The 17,135-nt window shown below is 41.6% G+C and overlaps 1 protein-coding gene across 2 annotated transcripts in view; it reads left to right on the forward strand.

Annotated features, from left to right (window-relative positions):
- Positions 1 to 17,135, forward strand: part of AFAP1 (actin filament associated protein 1) — a gene marked incomplete at its 5' end in the record, with an annotated part of 64,431 nt that extends 47,296 nt beyond the window's left edge. The window contains 8 exons of one of the 2 annotated variants that reach the window (XM_082482058.1): positions 1,316 to 1,461; positions 5,051 to 5,168; positions 6,626 to 6,883; positions 8,646 to 8,760; positions 10,286 to 10,450; positions 11,018 to 11,208; positions 11,938 to 12,099; positions 16,841 to 17,135. In XM_082482058.1, the coding sequence (XP_082338184.1) occupies positions 1,316 to 1,461; positions 5,051 to 5,168; positions 6,626 to 6,883; positions 8,646 to 8,760; positions 10,286 to 10,450; positions 11,018 to 11,208; positions 11,938 to 12,099; positions 16,841 to 16,867 (1,182 nt within the window). In that variant the 3' untranslated portion in view covers positions 16,868 to 17,135. The remainder of the gene's footprint in view (positions 1 to 1,315; positions 1,462 to 5,050; positions 5,169 to 6,625; positions 6,884 to 8,645; positions 8,761 to 10,285; positions 10,451 to 11,017; positions 11,209 to 11,937; positions 12,100 to 16,840) is intronic. The other variant, XM_082482059.1, reaches the window with a different exon arrangement.

A 17,135-nucleotide genomic window follows, 5' to 3' on the forward strand; every position in this document is an offset into this window, starting at 1 on the left:
CAAAGAGACAACAGAGATTTAATGCAGTTCAGAAATCGTCTCAGTAAGATGCTTTTTGCTACACTGACCTTCCCTTGACCTGCTACTAAAATATCCCTGCTCCTTCTCTATGCACACTTTTACATCGGGGATATAATTGCTTCGGGTAAATAACTTAGCAATAATTAAATAATGGATCGCTGTTGATGGGAACTCTAGATCTCTTAATTCTCATTTGTCTGCTACTTACGCGAACCACTTTTGCTCAGTCTGTGTCCATATTGAGGTAATTCTACAGTAAGAAAATAAAGCCTGCCAGCATCCTGGTGAGTCTCTTGACACACCACATGTGGACACAGTGGCACACTTCTCACACTACGAAGGTCATACTTTCATCTGTGTGAGGTGGGTCAGGATTTTCTGGGGGGGGGTGTTATTAATCATATTTTGAAAGCTGAAATGAGAAGATACTTAAAGCCAAGTATAATTTAAAGCCAAATATAAGTATAATAATAGGGAGAAGGCAACCTTTTGCTTTCAGTGGCAGGATGGACACTTTGACCACTTTGGTTATCCTACTGCAGGTCATTATAGTCTCCTGTCCTTGCAACCAGGGCTGTTGTATGTGAGCAGTTCAGAGAAGTTGAAAAACTAGAAAGAAGCTCAAGGAACTGTGAGAGGCAATGAAATATTTAAAAAGAAGAAGAAATTTAGAAACGGCACAGTTTCCTTTTCCCCTTTTTTAACTTTGCAATTGGTGACTTGAAGCAAAATATGAAAAATTAAAAATTATTTTAATAATATTCATGTTTGTACTTGTGCCATTAGGAAAATGAATGCCATCATCTAGACAAATGTATTGGAATTTTTCAAAAAACAACGTTAAAATCTCTTCTACTATTTCATTTCCCACCCCCTGTCGTTTCTACTTAGCACTGACGTTTTCTGCTCAGGAGTCGTGCTAACTAAAATCCCCCAGCCTAGCGAAGGAAAATAGTTATGTTATAGCTTTCAATTTTCTGAGTCCTAAAATAAGCATGACTTGAATTTAAGTCCACTAGCCTTAAATGATTATTTTTTCTTCTTTTTTGGAGTTTGCCCACGTTGTGTTACATCATAACCGATGAGCACATAGCTTACTTAGAGTGCACTCCTTCTAGCAAAGCAGACTTAATAAGAAATCCTGGGGGTTTTAGGAGTTCAGCGGAGAGGAACCAGAGCCTCTCATACAATGCGGTAGCAATTTATCAGCCAAGAAGAATGCGCCTTTTTGAAATAATGCTCAGCTCAATGGCAGACTAAAGACCTGTCATACACTCTTGCCCTCTCCTTGCAGGCATCCTCCTCTGAAGACATGGGCAGATGGATAGGAATTTTGCTGGCGGAAACGGGGTCTTCGACAGACCCTGGAGCTCTGCACTACGACTACATTGACGTGGAAATGACGGCAAGCGTCATCCAGGCTGCCAAACAGACTTTCTGGTGAGAGGCATTCAGCTACCCGGGTGTTTCCGGTACTCTGGGAATTTATAGCCATATGTTGTCCGGTGCCAAGACAGCTTATCAAAATCCACCTCCCCCTTTGCCAGATATTGAACTCCTGAAGTGTTTTAGCATTGCAGCATGTTAGATGTGTTTATGATTATCGTGTTGGCATCCTGCTAAGTTCCGTAAAAGATGCAGACACCATCCAACTTTACTCAAATCTTTCCTCATTTTTTTCAGTACGTCTCCTTATCAAATGCTATATTTTAATCTTTTATTTTGCCTGAAGACTTGGAACTGTCTCTGGAAGAGGAAATATCCTGAAATACTCAGCTGTGTAGTTCACGTTTATCTATTGGCTGTACTTGATGTACATATAGCCAATAGGTACAGCATATATTGGCCAGTATATGCTGTACACTAAAAATGTATAGCGAATTTAAGTCTTGGATAATCACATTCTTAGTGTTTCCTTCTCAAGTTCTTTATGATTAATTAAAAACTTAATCAAGCTCACACCAGTCCAATTAATTTCTGGGTTTTAATTTAGGAGGTGGAAATTGGGAAAGTGTCTAGGGTGCAGCATGGAAGCTCTGTTTGAATTGCAAATAAGTGCGGTGAATTCTCCATTACTGATCTTGTGCTAAGAAAAGCAATGCATGCTTAGCATATATAGTGATTTACATGTTCAAATCAGATTTGGCATTAAAGCAGTCTTTGGTGGGAAGAGACTGTCATTTTTCCTTGGCTGGATGAGGTTGTTTAGAAACAGAGTGAAGGAATAGTTGGACCAGGTGGGATGTCCTGCTGCAGCCATACCCCATGGTTTCCCAGGGTTAGAAAGCAGGTGGCCTGAGAAGACAGCTGGCAAAAGCGTCATGCCCCATCTTGCTGCAAAATGAGACCCCCCACACAATTTTGGACTTCATGTGACTTAATACATTAGAGAAACACACCCCATCTGCCCATCGTACCTTTAAACAGACTGAAAATGCTAAGAAAAAAGGGCAAAACCGTCAGAGTTTTCCAAAAGAAGACTGTCCTACCATTAGCGAGGTGTTAAAGAGGGCTTTAACAAGGGAAAATGGGCAGCTTCATTCAGGATCTAGTTTGAATGACTTCTCATAGAAATCAAAGTGACTCAGTGTTACCACAAGCCCAGTTTTGTGAAAACCACGTCATTTGGTAGTATCAAAATGCACTTAGCTTACAACTTATGTTAATATTTGTTTTGAAGTTAATAGAGCTCAAAAAGTTTATCCTGTGTTGATACGTATTTTCGCTTCAGTCAGCATCTAGCAATAACCACATTTAAGAAAGAAATAGAATGGAACCCTTTTGCCCCTGAACACTGCTTGGCTTTCCTTTTCTGAACAAATGTGATATTAATTGGAGCCAAGTGAAAAAACATATGCAACTGGACCACATGTTAGCAAGGAATGTCAAACAACTTGCAAAATAGCAGAATTCCCCTATTAAGGATTAGTTAAAATTCACTGGTGTCTTTAAAAGACTGTAAGAGCTTGTTGATAAGCAACTAGACTGTCTGCTGATTTTCAACTACTCCTAGAAAATGAGGAGAAATTACGATATTTAAGTGTTAATAAAATACTACTGTTGCCCCAAATATTAGTATTCCAAATTAACTGCAGTTATTAAAGCTTTGACTATTGCACAGTCACTTCAGGATTATTGGTTATTTGCTTCCTGAGACTGATGCTTTGCAAAATGATTGACTCTTCATTAAGAGTCCCATCGATTTTCTTCATCTAAATCATTGGGTATCTAGGCAAGGCTGAAGAAAAAACGCTTCCGAGCAGGTTTGCTCTGTTTCGTTTCCCATCTAGCACTTTCAGAATACAATTAACTTACACGGATTCATCTGTAAACAGGATTAACGAGGCTTAGTGAAATATTGCGTATGAAAGATACTTAGATAAATCTTAGCTTCCTTTGGTGGTGGAAATAGTTACTACAGGTGCATCGGATGTCATTAATGAATATCCCAGTTTTCAGACATGGTTATTATGCATCACTCTCATTGAAGCTAGTTAAATAGAAAGAAATACAATAACGACTCCAAACGCAGTTCTTCAGACTAACCAGAAACACTTGAGTAATGTTCTTCATTAAGAGGAACAGTAAACAAATGCAGCCCTTTAATAACGTCTAATAAAGTATGAGATACGATAAAGTTAAAAACATTTTTATCATGGAATTTATCTAGGGCTTTTTGCTGTTTGTTTGTTTGAAGTAAGAGCAGCTTCTGTCTCATGATTATTCCACCCCCGCCCTGCCCTGAAAGGTTCACACCGAACTGGGCAGGTTCGTTCCTCCTGTGAGCCCGGGTCTCCCGCGGCTCAGGTGAGCCACAGTTGGATGAGGTCTGTCTCCCTCTGAATGAGAAATTCAGTGGACTCCATGTTATTCCAACGCTAAAAGAAAGCAACTGTTGGAAACCACAGCATTCTTGAGCTCCAGCCAGCGCTACAGAAGACCCTCTCTGCTTTAGTAGGGCTTTATCATATTTTATGAATGTCAGCAGAGAGTCTGAATAGTTCCATTGTTTGGGATTGAAAGCTTTGTTTTCCCATTCACGTACACCTGAAGCAATAGGGATCTCACTCTATACCTCCTTCAATTTCAGCAGTTGCTCCAAAGGAAAACTTACCCTTGGGGTTGTTACTGCTATTGGGCCCGATTCTGCCATTTTCCACACCGTTAGATCTCTGCTCCCAACACAAAGCCTGTTGTGGTCCCTGATATCCTGCACCTGTTCTGCAGAATTCCAGTAAAACAAGCGGCAATGTTGATTTTGGGGAGAGGGGGGGAAACAAACAAACGTACATACACATATACATACACATACACATATACATCTATCTCTCTCCCTTTTGAAGTGTCCAGAGGGCTCAGATCCATCGTGTGAAATAGAGTGAGAATGAACATACAGAGACTTAGCATGCACAGTTACCCAGCCAGCCTTGGGAAGCAGACTGCCATTCTGCACACTGTACCCAGCCAAAGCTTCTGAAATGGAAACGATTTTGAGGAAAAAACATATTCAGCAAATTTTTATAGAAATGTTAACTTAGATTGCATCAGTTCCACTTTCTTTTTTTTTTTTTTTCAAATTTTTCCTGGATGTGATTCTAGTTTCTCCCAGTCCCTAAGTTCGCATCCCCCCTCCCGAGCATGCATGCACCCAGAAACACCTGCTTCTGCCTGATGCAGACAACAAGGGAACTTTTATGGGACACTGGCAAGCTGGTTTATAACACAGATCAGCAGGTTCCCATGTAAACATGTCACTGAGCAGTTACAGCTGTTGCCCTCCTGGCTTTCCCGCAGTCATATCCCCACTGTAAGAATGGAGCGCAGGAACATATGTTGTAATATTGGCTGCTAGCAGCAGCACATGAGTAGCAAAAGAAAGAAGACTGTCCCCAGCTTTCCTGCATGAAGTGAGAAGGTATGTGCTTCCAGGCTGCATAATCAGATACAGGGAACATACCACTGAATCATCATTTAGACTTAAGTTCAAGTGCTGTTTTTTATTAATTTTTTTTTTTTTTGCTTTATTCAGTTTTATGAACAGGCGAGTTATATCTACAAATCCGTATCGGGGAAGCACTGCCAATGGCTACGCCTGTCCGAGTGGAATGGCACTTCATTACGATGATGTTCCCTGCATAAATGGATCGGTAAGAATTGAATTTGCACAGAACAAATGGTTTGCATGTGTTAAATGCATGGACATCTGAAAATTATATTATCTAAAAAGCCCCACTGGGTAGTTTCCAAATGAACTCCTATTTTTTTGATTGGAGGCTGCAAACTTCTCTCGCACCTACAGAGTATTAGGGGTGTGGGACATATTGTTTACATTAACCTGCACGTGAGCCAACGTGCATTTAGCAAACAGTTGCCTGTTGACGATTGGTTGCCAAGTCCTTGAATATAATACTCACTTGAGGGGGTATTTTTTGAGATCACACCGGACCTGGCAAAATTAAGGTCTCGGGTACGCCAGGCACTTTTTGGTGTCTGTTGATAAAAAACCAAAACCCAAACACTTCTCAGTCCCTGGGGCTGCATTCCTCACGACAGCAGGTACTGCTTATCGCAAAAGAGAACCGCAGTGTTCATTGCCATCTTTACAATTTGCAGAGCTGGTTGTAGGCAGATGTGTAATAGGGTTTGGCACATGTATGTGGTCCTCAAGAAGATTTACAGGGGAACTACAGCTCATGTCAGCTCTTAATTTGGGCTGCTTCAGAAAGGCCCCCACTAAGGCTGAAGTGGACTGCAAGTTCAGGCCTCCATCGTGTCTTAGTAATGTCAGAAATATGGTAGAAAGCCCCTCTTGGGAACAACACACGGCCACATGTGTGGTGAGTAGTCTGTATGCGTAGGTCTTGGATGCGCTCATGCCTTTGTATGAGTAGTGTACTGCCACAGCCAGGCTGGATTAAGGAAGGATATTTGGCAACCAGGTTGGTTTCTTTTAAGATTAATGGAATGAATCACTGCAGTATTGTTGTTGAGCTTTCCATTTTTCTGAAAAGAAAAAAAAAATAAAAAGGAATGGCCTGTGGCTATTTTAGCTGGTTAGATCAGAATAATAATTCTCCAGCAAATCAAATGTAATACTAGCGTACCAGCAGCTGGTATTCACTGGAAAGCCTGAAGAAATAAAAACGAAAAAAAAAAAAAAAAGGGAGAAAAACCCTCTTGGCTTCCGCTAACTGTTAGGCTATATTACTTTTAACAACTCGTGTACCAGATGTAATCCCACTGATTCGTCTGTGTAGCCTGCGAGTATCTCCCGCTTAACACAGCCTGCCTGTGCCCCCTCAGCGCCCGAGCTAACAACGGAAGGGGCGGTCTGTGACACAGCAAGGGTGACAGCATAGCGCCGCTTTGCCTCGTACTCTGGAAAACGGACTGAGGCCATGAGCCCCGTGATGCAATGCTTCCTTTCGACACTGTGTTCTCCCCTCCCCTTTCTACATAGTTTGATTCAAACATAAGCAATAAGCATACGCTTGCTAAACACCGAGGGCTTGCTAGGGTCAAAAAAATTACTAATGTTTTAATTTCACTTAGGAGGTGCTGCATGGTGTATTGTTTACTAACTGCCGAAGTGTATGTGTTGCAGTGGGAACCAGAAGATGGCTTTCCTTCTTCTCGTAGCAGGAACATTGGAGAAGAAATGCTTTATGATAACGCAGGCCTGTACGATAACTTGCCGTCTCCAAAAATCTTTGCGCGCTATCCGCCAGCTGACAGAAAACCCAATAGGTTATCTACTGACAAACTCTCCTCTAACCATTACAAATACCCTGTCTCATCCAATCTGTCTTCTGCTCAGTCTGTCACTAATACCTCTGCTGTGGGGAGGGGATCTGGCTCGCAGGTACTGTACTATTTAATACTTAACAAAACTTTTTTATTTTTGACTGTTCTGTTTATCTGGTTGTTATCTTCAGGGCTTTGGGCTATTTCAGTCCTTTAGTCTTAGCACTGAAGTGCTTGGAGTTTAGTCGTGAGCCCACTGCAAATGAAACGGGTTTGCTAAGTTGTAAATTCTGGTGTGGAAGTATGGGTGTCTGGGAAGGGCTTTTCCCACAAGTTCTTGATGATTTACAGATTATGGGTAATAACAAAAAAAACCAGATGTGGCCTTCCAAACTTAGCCTGAATGCATATCTAGCTGCCTTCTCTCTCCTTAGGCAGTGATGACTTCAAAAAAAAAAAAAAAGAAAAGTGAAGTATGACCTGGCTGTGACAGCAAATTTGCCTCTCTAGAATTTTACTAATCTGTATGTTGCATATACTACAGTTACATAAATTGTGAATATATATCATAACATATTCTATCTATTATAAATTATATTGTATATAGTGTGTATATACCGTATTTAAATTACCACCTGTTATTTTCTTCCCCTGAAAAAAACCTAAGCCTGTGTTTATGGCCTCAGGCTTCTGGACCTCAGCTGAAATGAAAGTGAAGCTAAAAAGAAATGAAATCCTGTGTGCTCAGCCTCAGTAGCAGACAGGCAGACCCCAGCTGGGGTGGCAAACCTCTCTCACAGCCACACCAGGGACCTTCTCTAAAGCCCGTAGCCAGTCTCCAAAAGCTGGTCATTGGCATAAGCCTGTGAATGTATCACAAAGATGAGTGGTTTTCAGTCTAATCTGAAATGGAACAGTTAGATAAGGCGTTCCATTGAATAAGGTACCTGTCATAGTCCGTGTTAACTCCCTTAATGCCTATAAAAACTTCATATCAGAATATTAGGATTCAGTGATGTTGCAGAATCGGAGGCAGACCGGAGATAAGTTGCCCTGATCCTAGGCTGCAACAGCAGACCTCGTTGCACATCCAGTTCGGTCCTCAAAAGCTTTTGGAGGCGGGTGACCAGCGCATGGCACGTGTGTGCCCTGTGCCGGGCTAAGGCACCCCCATGGAAACTCTGTGCTTAGTCAAGGACACTGTTGCGCTCCCCAGGGTTCAGGGCAGGGCAGGGGAGCCCTTCAAATGGAAACCCCTTGGACACGAAATGTGCTGTTTCTGGTAATCTTGTGAGCTTGTCTGGCCATTGTAAGAAAAGCTTTTAATTAGTAGCTAGAAGTTGTATAAGAGGAAATCGAGATGCTAACTCCTACCCTTTAAAAATGTGTAATAATTATATTGTTTTGAAAAAAAAATCAATATCCATGCACCACAAGGATGGCAAGGTCATATAGTAAATAAGAAACAGTGTTGAATCTTTGTGTGGCAAACCCTGCTGGGATTTTCTGTATGAAGTTAACCCTGACAAACCTGTGTTTCAAGAAACTCTACTGTATAAAATTATTCAAAGGTACAACTTCTCTGCCTCGCAATGGCTTTCTTAATATAGTTTTAAATAACTTGGAGACCGTGATGGCAGCAGAGATGGGAAGTTCATCCCCTTGTTATCCTGGGTTTGCTGGTGTGGCTCCCGCTGAGCCGGCAGCTGTCAGAGACGACACCTCTGGAGGAAGCGCCGTCTCCAGCGCAATCAATGCAGTCTATTAAGGCTCCCCGATCAGGGGGCTTTTTGTCAAGCTTTGCCCTTGATGAAAGGGTGACTGTAATGCCAGTGGCACAGGACTAGCTGGAACCCATTTGTACTTTTGTTTTCAAACAGTTTAAAGGCAAGAAGCCTCCTGCAACTGCTAATGGGATCACTGGAAAAGGGAGAACTTTAAATAGCCAGCCAAAGAAATCTGAATCGGTGTCATGTGTGAAGCGCACTCCGTCCAGTAAGTATGTCTCCTCACTGCTACCTCACTTGCGAATGGAGTCATGAGGATACCCAAAATAGCGGTCTTCTTAGCAAACAAGATAAAGAACCACTGTGTTTCTTCTGGGGCTGAGAGGCTGAGCAGGAGATGCCCACCAAGGCTTTGAATAGGAGATATTGTGTGCATTGGTGACTCATTAGTACTTCAGCCATGCCACGAGATGAGGGGTTGTCATATGGAGAACGATAAATATGAAATGTGGACCCATGGCTGCGAAGTCATGAGGGCATCAGGAAAAAAACAAAAACAAAAACAAAAACAACGGGGCAGAGAGTAACTCTGTATTCCTGTTGGAAGAGGCATATGAGGAACTGAAAAAGACGTGAGAACACTATACTGGTCAAAAGTGGAAGCGCTTATCACTAATGAAAAAGAAAAGGTATAACAAAATGATGAAGACAACCACACAGCTCAAAAGCTTCCTCAGAGAGAGGCGGTTTCATTTGGTGAGCGGCACATTCAGAAAGGGTTCTTCTGGGCAGGGGAGTTGCCTCTAGGAAATCCCTAGTGGGGATTGCTTTGCTTAAAGAGGAAAAGACAAAGAAGAACTATCATCATATTTTTAAAATATGGATTAAAAAATATGACTTCTGCTAGAGAAGAATGTGTTTTTTTAATCCCACGATAAAATTTTAAGAAGTCATGGATTTAATGGCAACAAGACAAATTTGCGTTAGACTTCAGGGAAAACGTATGTATCTTTCAAACCATGCAGGTCAATTGGTACTGGAAAAGATAGTTGTGGGAGTAAAGGCATCGCTGTTACTAAAGACTGACTAAAACTGGTTTGACAACTATTTGTCAGGAACAGTTTGGTTGACTTTGCCTTCAGATATGCAGACAGACAAAGTGATCTGTTAGCTGACCTATTTTCTTTGAGTCTGCAACTGGAGCAGAGGCATAGGAAGGGCTGTAGTATAAATTAGAGCACAGGTAGATGTGAGCCATGAAATGAAAGCATTTATATGGGGAATTAAAAAAAAAAAAATTAAAAAAAAAGAAAGCTCTCAAGTATCAAAAAAGTGAGAATATCTTTGCGTTCTTTTATGTCAGGTGAGAAATGGTGTGTGCTTTAAGCATCTGAAGTAGGCTTGGAAACCAGGGATAAGGGCAAAGAGGTAGTTTTTCCTCTGACCCCTTCCAATTAAAAATCAAGGGTTCAGAGCTAAAGAGGAGCCTCCTTTCCTTCCTCTGAACTACACAGAAAGGCAAGGCCATTTTTCAGAACCAATGTACTGTAAGGTAACTGGTATTTCTTATCTTCCCCGTATAAATGTAGAGAACAAACTAACCCGTAGCATTTTTGTATCTGTGCTGCAGAACTCAGCGGGAATCATGGAACTTGAGAAAAAGCCAGTGGAAGAGGGATGGCAAATTGGTTTCTCAGACCATGACATGCTTCTTCTGATGTTCAGTCTCAGGGAATAGTTTAGAGTTTTACTGTTAATTTTAATGATAAATAACTACAATCTAATACATACAGATGCAGAGCAGTACAAATATGGCAAGAATCGTGTGGAGGCTGATGCAAAGAGATTACAAAGCAAAGAGGAGGAACTGCTAAAGAGGAAAGAAGCCCTCCGGAATAGGCTGGCCCAGCTCCGAAAAGAAAGAAAAGATCTACGTGCTGCCATTGAAGTCAATGCTGGTATGACGTGCTTTTTTGTGCTTCAGCACAGCTTCTGCCTTGAGTAGGCTTAATTATCCAAATAGCTTTGTATTCTGTGACATGCCACTACATGAGGTTTGGTTTTGATGTTAAAAAATACTCTGTAATGTCTATATCTGCTTTATATATAGATATAAAACATATAATATATGTATTTATATTATATATATGTACAGGTATATATACTTACTTTATATACATTTGTGTGTGTATGGATATACACCTAAGAAATGACACTGATGGGGACTTCAGATGAGCAGAACATGAGAATAATTTTCTTGTGACTGGTTAATTATATTTTCATGGCATGGAAAAATAGCAAAACAAATACTCATTTGAAACTAGACTAGAAACCAAGGGAAGGCATCTGGTTTCTGTTGCTAAACTTTTTACATGAAAAAGTGTTTTTTTGCAAAGTACATAACTTTTTTCTGATGTCACCGATTTTTTAGAGACCCTGTTCCTTACCTTTTTTAAAAGAAAATCATTTCTTTAAGTATCAATTTAAGCTTCTCATTGAAATAACAACGTTGCTGTGGATGACAGGCAGGAAAACGCAAGTGATTCTTGAAGACAAGTTAAAGAAGTTGGAAGAGGAGTGTAAGCAGAAAGAAGCTGAGCGTGTGAACCTGGAGCTAGAACTGACCGAGGTGAAGGAGAGCCTTAAGAAAGCCTTGGCTGGTGGCATCACACTGGGCTTGGCTATTGAGCCCAAGTCAGGAACATCAAGCCCACAGGTATGCAAAGTCCTTAAATGCACAAATCCCAGTACCATGGGCCGGGAGTGCTCTGCCTTCTCGGCTCCGGTAAAATGAGTGGGAACTGAGAGTTTTTGAAAGGTTTGTTAAGCCCAGGAAATACGAGCAGAACTAAATGCCTTTCTGTGACATTTGCATTCTTCACCTACATCTGGTGTACTTTCTACAGCAATGGGGATCGGGCAGACACGTGAATCACAGGCAATATGTCTTGGGATGATGTGCAAAACCTGACACCTCATTGTCCTCAGTGACATGCCCTCAGTAATAAGTGCATGAACGGAGACGTTGCTCCATGCAACAGAGATTTAAATGCACCGAGTCATCGTACAGTGATGGGGACCCACTCGTCTCAGTCCCCTCTCAGTAACTGTCACCCTTTACAAGGGCTGCATCTTACACATTCATGATGGAGTATGGTGGTCCTGGCTTATGCTCTGTCAGGAGATATCGGAAGGACCAGAGAGGGATGTATCAATTCCTCTGGATCACCCAATGTTGTTGAATCACAGAAAATTATTTTTAATTTATATCACAGAACACACACTTCATTTTGTTTTCTTTTGCTCTAACCTCTTTTTCATTTATCCATCATTATTATGAATATGGTTTCTTAAAAAATAATCTTTAGTTCTAAGTCTAGATAGAAAACATTGCCCATATGACTTCTTGGAGGAAACTCAATGTAGGCTTTTCACCCTTCATTAGTCTCCAATTTTCAAGCACCGAACTTTGGAAAACTCTCCAATCTCCAGTTGTGATACCAGTGATACTGAATGCTCAATACCTGTGAACAGTGCAGCAGCTCTGAAGCGACCTCCCTCAACAAATAATTCGCCATGTCGAGGCCACGTCCTTCGAAAAGCAAAGGTGAGAAGACTTATGTCTAGTTTTCTTTTTCTGTCCTTTTTCTTACTTTCTTAAAAAAATCTTACTTGCTTGTGGAGAAACAGACGGAGAAGGAGAAAGGGAAAGATTGGTTCCTGTTGCTTCTGTGGCTGAAATTTAGCCTTAAGAAGAGAATGTGCCATATCTAAATCTTTTATATTACTAAATAAATACTGCTGACTTTGGGAAACCTTTTGCAGAAGAATTGGTAAGTAGTTTGGGGGACAGATTTGACTCTACTGTCTTATTCCCTGTTTTTCTCTATTCCTTTATGGATTTAAGTTGCAAGGTAAGTGGTCTGTGGTATAGACAGACCATTTAAAATTCATAAAGTTACACTAATCTGTGTAGCAGAGAAGTGGTTAAAAGAGCACTGTTATAATAAGTGTTCTGAAACAACACAAGATTGGGTCTTTGCCAGCTGGTGCAAGAAAAGAATAGTTCTACATTACAGTAATTGACAATGCGTTGTGCAAGTATCTACTCTTAATGTACGTTTAAAGCAGAAATTGAATTCATTTAATTTAGTCTCACAAGTACCAGGCTGAAGTTTGCGGTCCTCTTGTATTGTTAGAGTTTTCTAATTCTTGTGCTTCAGTTTAAATGAGATTTTTATGACCATTCTTTTGGGCTAAATTTGCTATGTGGGCATAAGCATGTGGGCAGCACATAACCAAGGGTGACTGTAATAGCATTGGCTCCAGCTTTTGTTTATTAAGTAGTTCACTGCTAATTGTAATTATAAACAATAATAATCACAGACATTTGTCTTTCATGCAGCCCATTTCTTTTTTTTTTTTTTTTTTTTTTTTTTTCCAAAACAATGAAGTATTCTGTATAGGGATTTTTTTAAGTAACTTTTGTTATGTTGTCTTCATTGATTATGTACATTTACAGTGAGTGAGCATGAGCCTGGCACCTAAACGTAGTAGATACTGAAAAATAATCATCTCAACAAATGATTTGGTTTCCTGGCACATCCTAATCTCTACATTTCCTCCCCCCCGCCCCTTTAACCTCTCTACATTGCCCAGTCCATGAATTACTTCTCCCACAGTACCTTATGTGAGAGCTTTCTCACCCTTCTTGTACCACCATTTCCTCCACCCTTTCCATGGACATCAACTGCTTTTTCTGCCAGTTAGCCCGATTCATTTAAAGTCAACTAAGAATAATTAAACTCAGCGTAATAGGTTTCAGTTCTGTTTGAAGTTTGCTGCTTTTGTTTCAAACCTGAAGAAGGATTCACATGCTCTAAGGCTTATCTGTGTATTCCAATTATACCCTAATTTGTCTCATAGAGATATCATCTCTAAATACACGCTTTGCCTTAGATTTGCATGTTAGCACAGCGTTTGTCAGGGGATGCGGTCTAGCAGAGCACAGTCCTTACGAAAGGGAGAGTGGATTTGTGCTACACGCTGGACAGGCACATTAAAGCCAGCCATTTCATTTCTACAGCTGCAGAAACCAGGGCACTATAAAAACCTAAACATTTCTAGTGTAAAGAATACCTTCCAGCTGTAGTACATTTTTTTTATGCTCAGCATATTCCATACAGGAAAATCCCCGCTGTGTTGTTTGATATCGCTGTGCTTTGGATGGCACGATAGGTCGGTCAAGCTCTTTCGTAGAGGAATCTTGGGTATAGGATTAGGCTAATCAGAAAGGATGTGGAGCTACTAAGCATATTTCCCATCCTGGGAAAAAACAACTCGAAGTATCCAATTCAGCTTTAACAGCTTTTTCCTAAAAACCTCATGCACCGAATATTAAGAGTGAAATTTTGCTGAATTAGATAGTGCAACCCAAGCTGTGCTCAGCCCGTTTGCAAGGAGCTGCAGCCAAAGGCTGCCATCAGGTATGCATCTGCAGCGCACCCCGCGCGCGGGGGGGGAGTTACATGTACATGTGCGAGGGTGGAATCTGGCTCTCAGTTCTTTCGGCCTTTTGCAGTGATGCGTGAGCCCAGGCCTTGTAGATGTGGCTCAAGAAAGGGCGTCCCCACGTGAGTATCCCAGAGCAAAACTTACTTGGCTCTCCACGCATGGAATGTCAGTGCAATGTGTGGGCGTGGAACAGGTTTCACGTGCGTGCTAGCGCTTGCATCTTCAGCAACTGGCACACCTCCCAGTGTTCTGAAGCAGCTGCATAAGCGTTCAAAATGGCAGATTTTTTTTTTTATTATTTTTATTTTTTTTTTTGTCCCCAGTATGTATTTGAATGCACCCAATTGCACCCTTCTTGCTCTTCCCTTGCGCCAAGGATGCTGAGTCTGTCACCGGCCGGCTTTGTGCTTGCAGCCGCCCATCCCCCCGTCACCGCCGTGAGCCCGCAGCGCTGCGCCGCGCTCTGCGAGGGCAGGGGATGCTGTGCACCGCCGGCACCGTGCAGCCTCCCCTCTCAGAGCTGCCGGGCACCGCAGCGCCTCAGAGCCAGGGCAAGGCACTGGAGACAGCAGGTTTGGAAGCTGCTCCACCAAAATCTCTTTCCTCGCAGGTGCACTGACACGGGAGGGAAATAGAGAGAGAAGCAGGAGGACAGATCTAGCGTTACATCTAAGAACTAGCAGTGATTTGGGGATTGACTGTTTAGGACGTACACTGCACATGTACACATAAATGCATACGCGTATTTGGATTTTTAAACTTTTCTGGTTGTAACATGCTTTTAATTTGTTGGTTTTTTTTTTTTTTAGAAAGTAATAGTGCATATTTTTAAGAAGTCAGAAGGCATTTCTATTGTAATTTTGTTAACCTCTACTTGGCTGGAAATGGAGACTGTATTAAAAACGTGGAAAACAATATTCTGCATTAGCATTCCCAGAGAAGTAAAATACTCCCAATATCCTTGCTGTACAAGAAAAACAATTATCTAAATGTCTCACATTGCAAATTAATTTCTAAAACCAAATTGTTATGTGCAGCAAGGAAATGGCAATGATTATTTCTGATCTCTTTTTAAAACTGGTGGACTGCTGAATGTCAGCAGTTTACGTTTTCCTTATGTTCAGGGACTGGAAAAGAAAAGGCGCTCTCCCAGAGTCCCAGCTCCCAGTCAGGCTCTCAGTGTTGACTTAAACATTCTTTCACTGGTGTGAACCTGCCTGGGAAATGGAAACAAAGAAAACGTTCCTTCTGCACCTGCAAAAGAAGCTACTGCTTTCAAGGCTTTTATAACGCTTAGAAAAATTCTCCTCCCAGTTTCTTCGCCAACGACTTCCTTTAGAGCTTTGGCAGCATATACATGGAGAAGATGATACATTTAATAGCCTTTTTCAAGTAATTTAGTTTTTCCCAATACTGTGTTTTAAGTTTAGGTTTGCCATTATTTGAAGTGTAAGACTGAATATTTAAAATACATTGTATTTTAATAAAAGCGCCGTTTAAGTGATGAAAATAAACAAGCCACAAGATTAAGAAAATACTAAGTTATTGTCTAAAGCCAAGATTTTTTTGCTTATATCGCTAAAGCAGCCACCAACTGTCACCTTTACTGTTGCTTCACAATGGTTGAAAAGGTGTCATGGTCACACAGCTGTTTAGCCAAACTAATGCTGTTACTGCTTTCAGCAGCAGAAACAGATATGTGCATGCATAAGTAACCGTTTTCAGCCAGAGTTCTTAAATGTTGTGGAATGAGTGTTAAATTCAGGAATTCAGGTTGGGAGCCAAGTTAGCAGGCTGCCTGCAGAGTATCTCTGCAGAGTGGATGGGTGGGAGAGGAATCTGTAGACCCCAGTGCCTGTCTGGGAACAGCTGGGGATTACTTCAGCGAGAGGCCAACTCTTTTGTATCTTCACTGTTTCCCCACCACTGCAAGGGTGGGATTCAGGGAGCAGGTACAGTACGGATGTCCTAGGCTGAGCCCGTCCCTCTTCAGCTCTTCTGCTTCTCAAGTCAAGAGGGACAAGTTTGATTTAACCGGGTGTTTGGCTACAGGAATCTCATGATTTTGACTTGTGTAGCAGAAGAAATGGCAATACCTTGCTCTGAGGTATGTGGATGAAAGCATAATAGATTACGTGCTTTGCTGTGGATGGTAGGAGTCATTGTCCCCAGCCAACAGGTGGGGAAACTGAGGCACAGAAAAGCAAAGTGATTTAACCTGCCAAGCAATAGCTCAGCTTGGGTTGCGTACCCGGGAAACGAATGCCGTGTTAACTAACTTGCTTTTCCTTACCCTGCCTGTAAGTTGCTCTACCTCAGTAAGTTGCCCCTTTTAGCCACAGAAACGCATGTCTGCCATGAGGTTTGTAATAAAAAACTGAACAGTAGAGCAATCACTTGGTGTCAGCTATGAGAACTATTGAGCGCTTCCTGCTGTCTCCTGCAAGTAAGTTAGAAAGCCCTAGATGCTAAATCAGCCTCTCTCTTATTCAGCTCCACGTGAGCGCTTTAGACCCACTGTGGTGTGTGAATTTTTTCCATCAGTACCCTTTGCAGAAAACAAACATGGCTTATCTGCACTGCGCTAGAGGAATAGTTGCCGTGTATAGCTGGGGAGGGGTGGGAGCTGCGCCCAGGCGCCATCAGGACATACGTGTTAGCATTCCCTAACTAATTTGTGGGCAGAAGGCTGGATCCAGCAAAGTTAATGGAAAAACTGTTACTGACCTCAGCTGCCTTTGGCTTAGCAGATCTGATGACATCAGTGAAATATCCCGATTTCTCTAACATTTTCCGTATCTTTTTCTCCCCCCGCCCCTTCCCCCCCTTTCCAGGAATGGGAGATGAAAAATGGAACATAAATATAGCAAAACCACTCACTTTCCATCAAGGCCTTACCTATTATGGACCAAGACTTAGGCTGCAAAAGACTCATCTGAAAGGTGGTATCAAGCGATACAACATAAGAGGTTTTCTAATTCTGTTAAGTTAATGGTAGCTTGGCGCTCATTTGCCTGTATTCCCTCTACTGTATTGCTGTGTAACTACGTGTGCCCCTTTTTATTAGCTGTAACTTTTTATTTCCAACTTCACTGGTAAAGGAAACGAAAACCAAAAAACCCAAACCAA

Source organism: Vanellus vanellus (genome assembly GCF_965231255.1).
Source record: "Vanellus vanellus genome assembly, chromosome: 4".
Classification (NCBI taxonomy): domain Eukaryota; kingdom Metazoa; phylum Chordata; class Aves; order Charadriiformes; family Charadriidae; genus Vanellus; species Vanellus vanellus.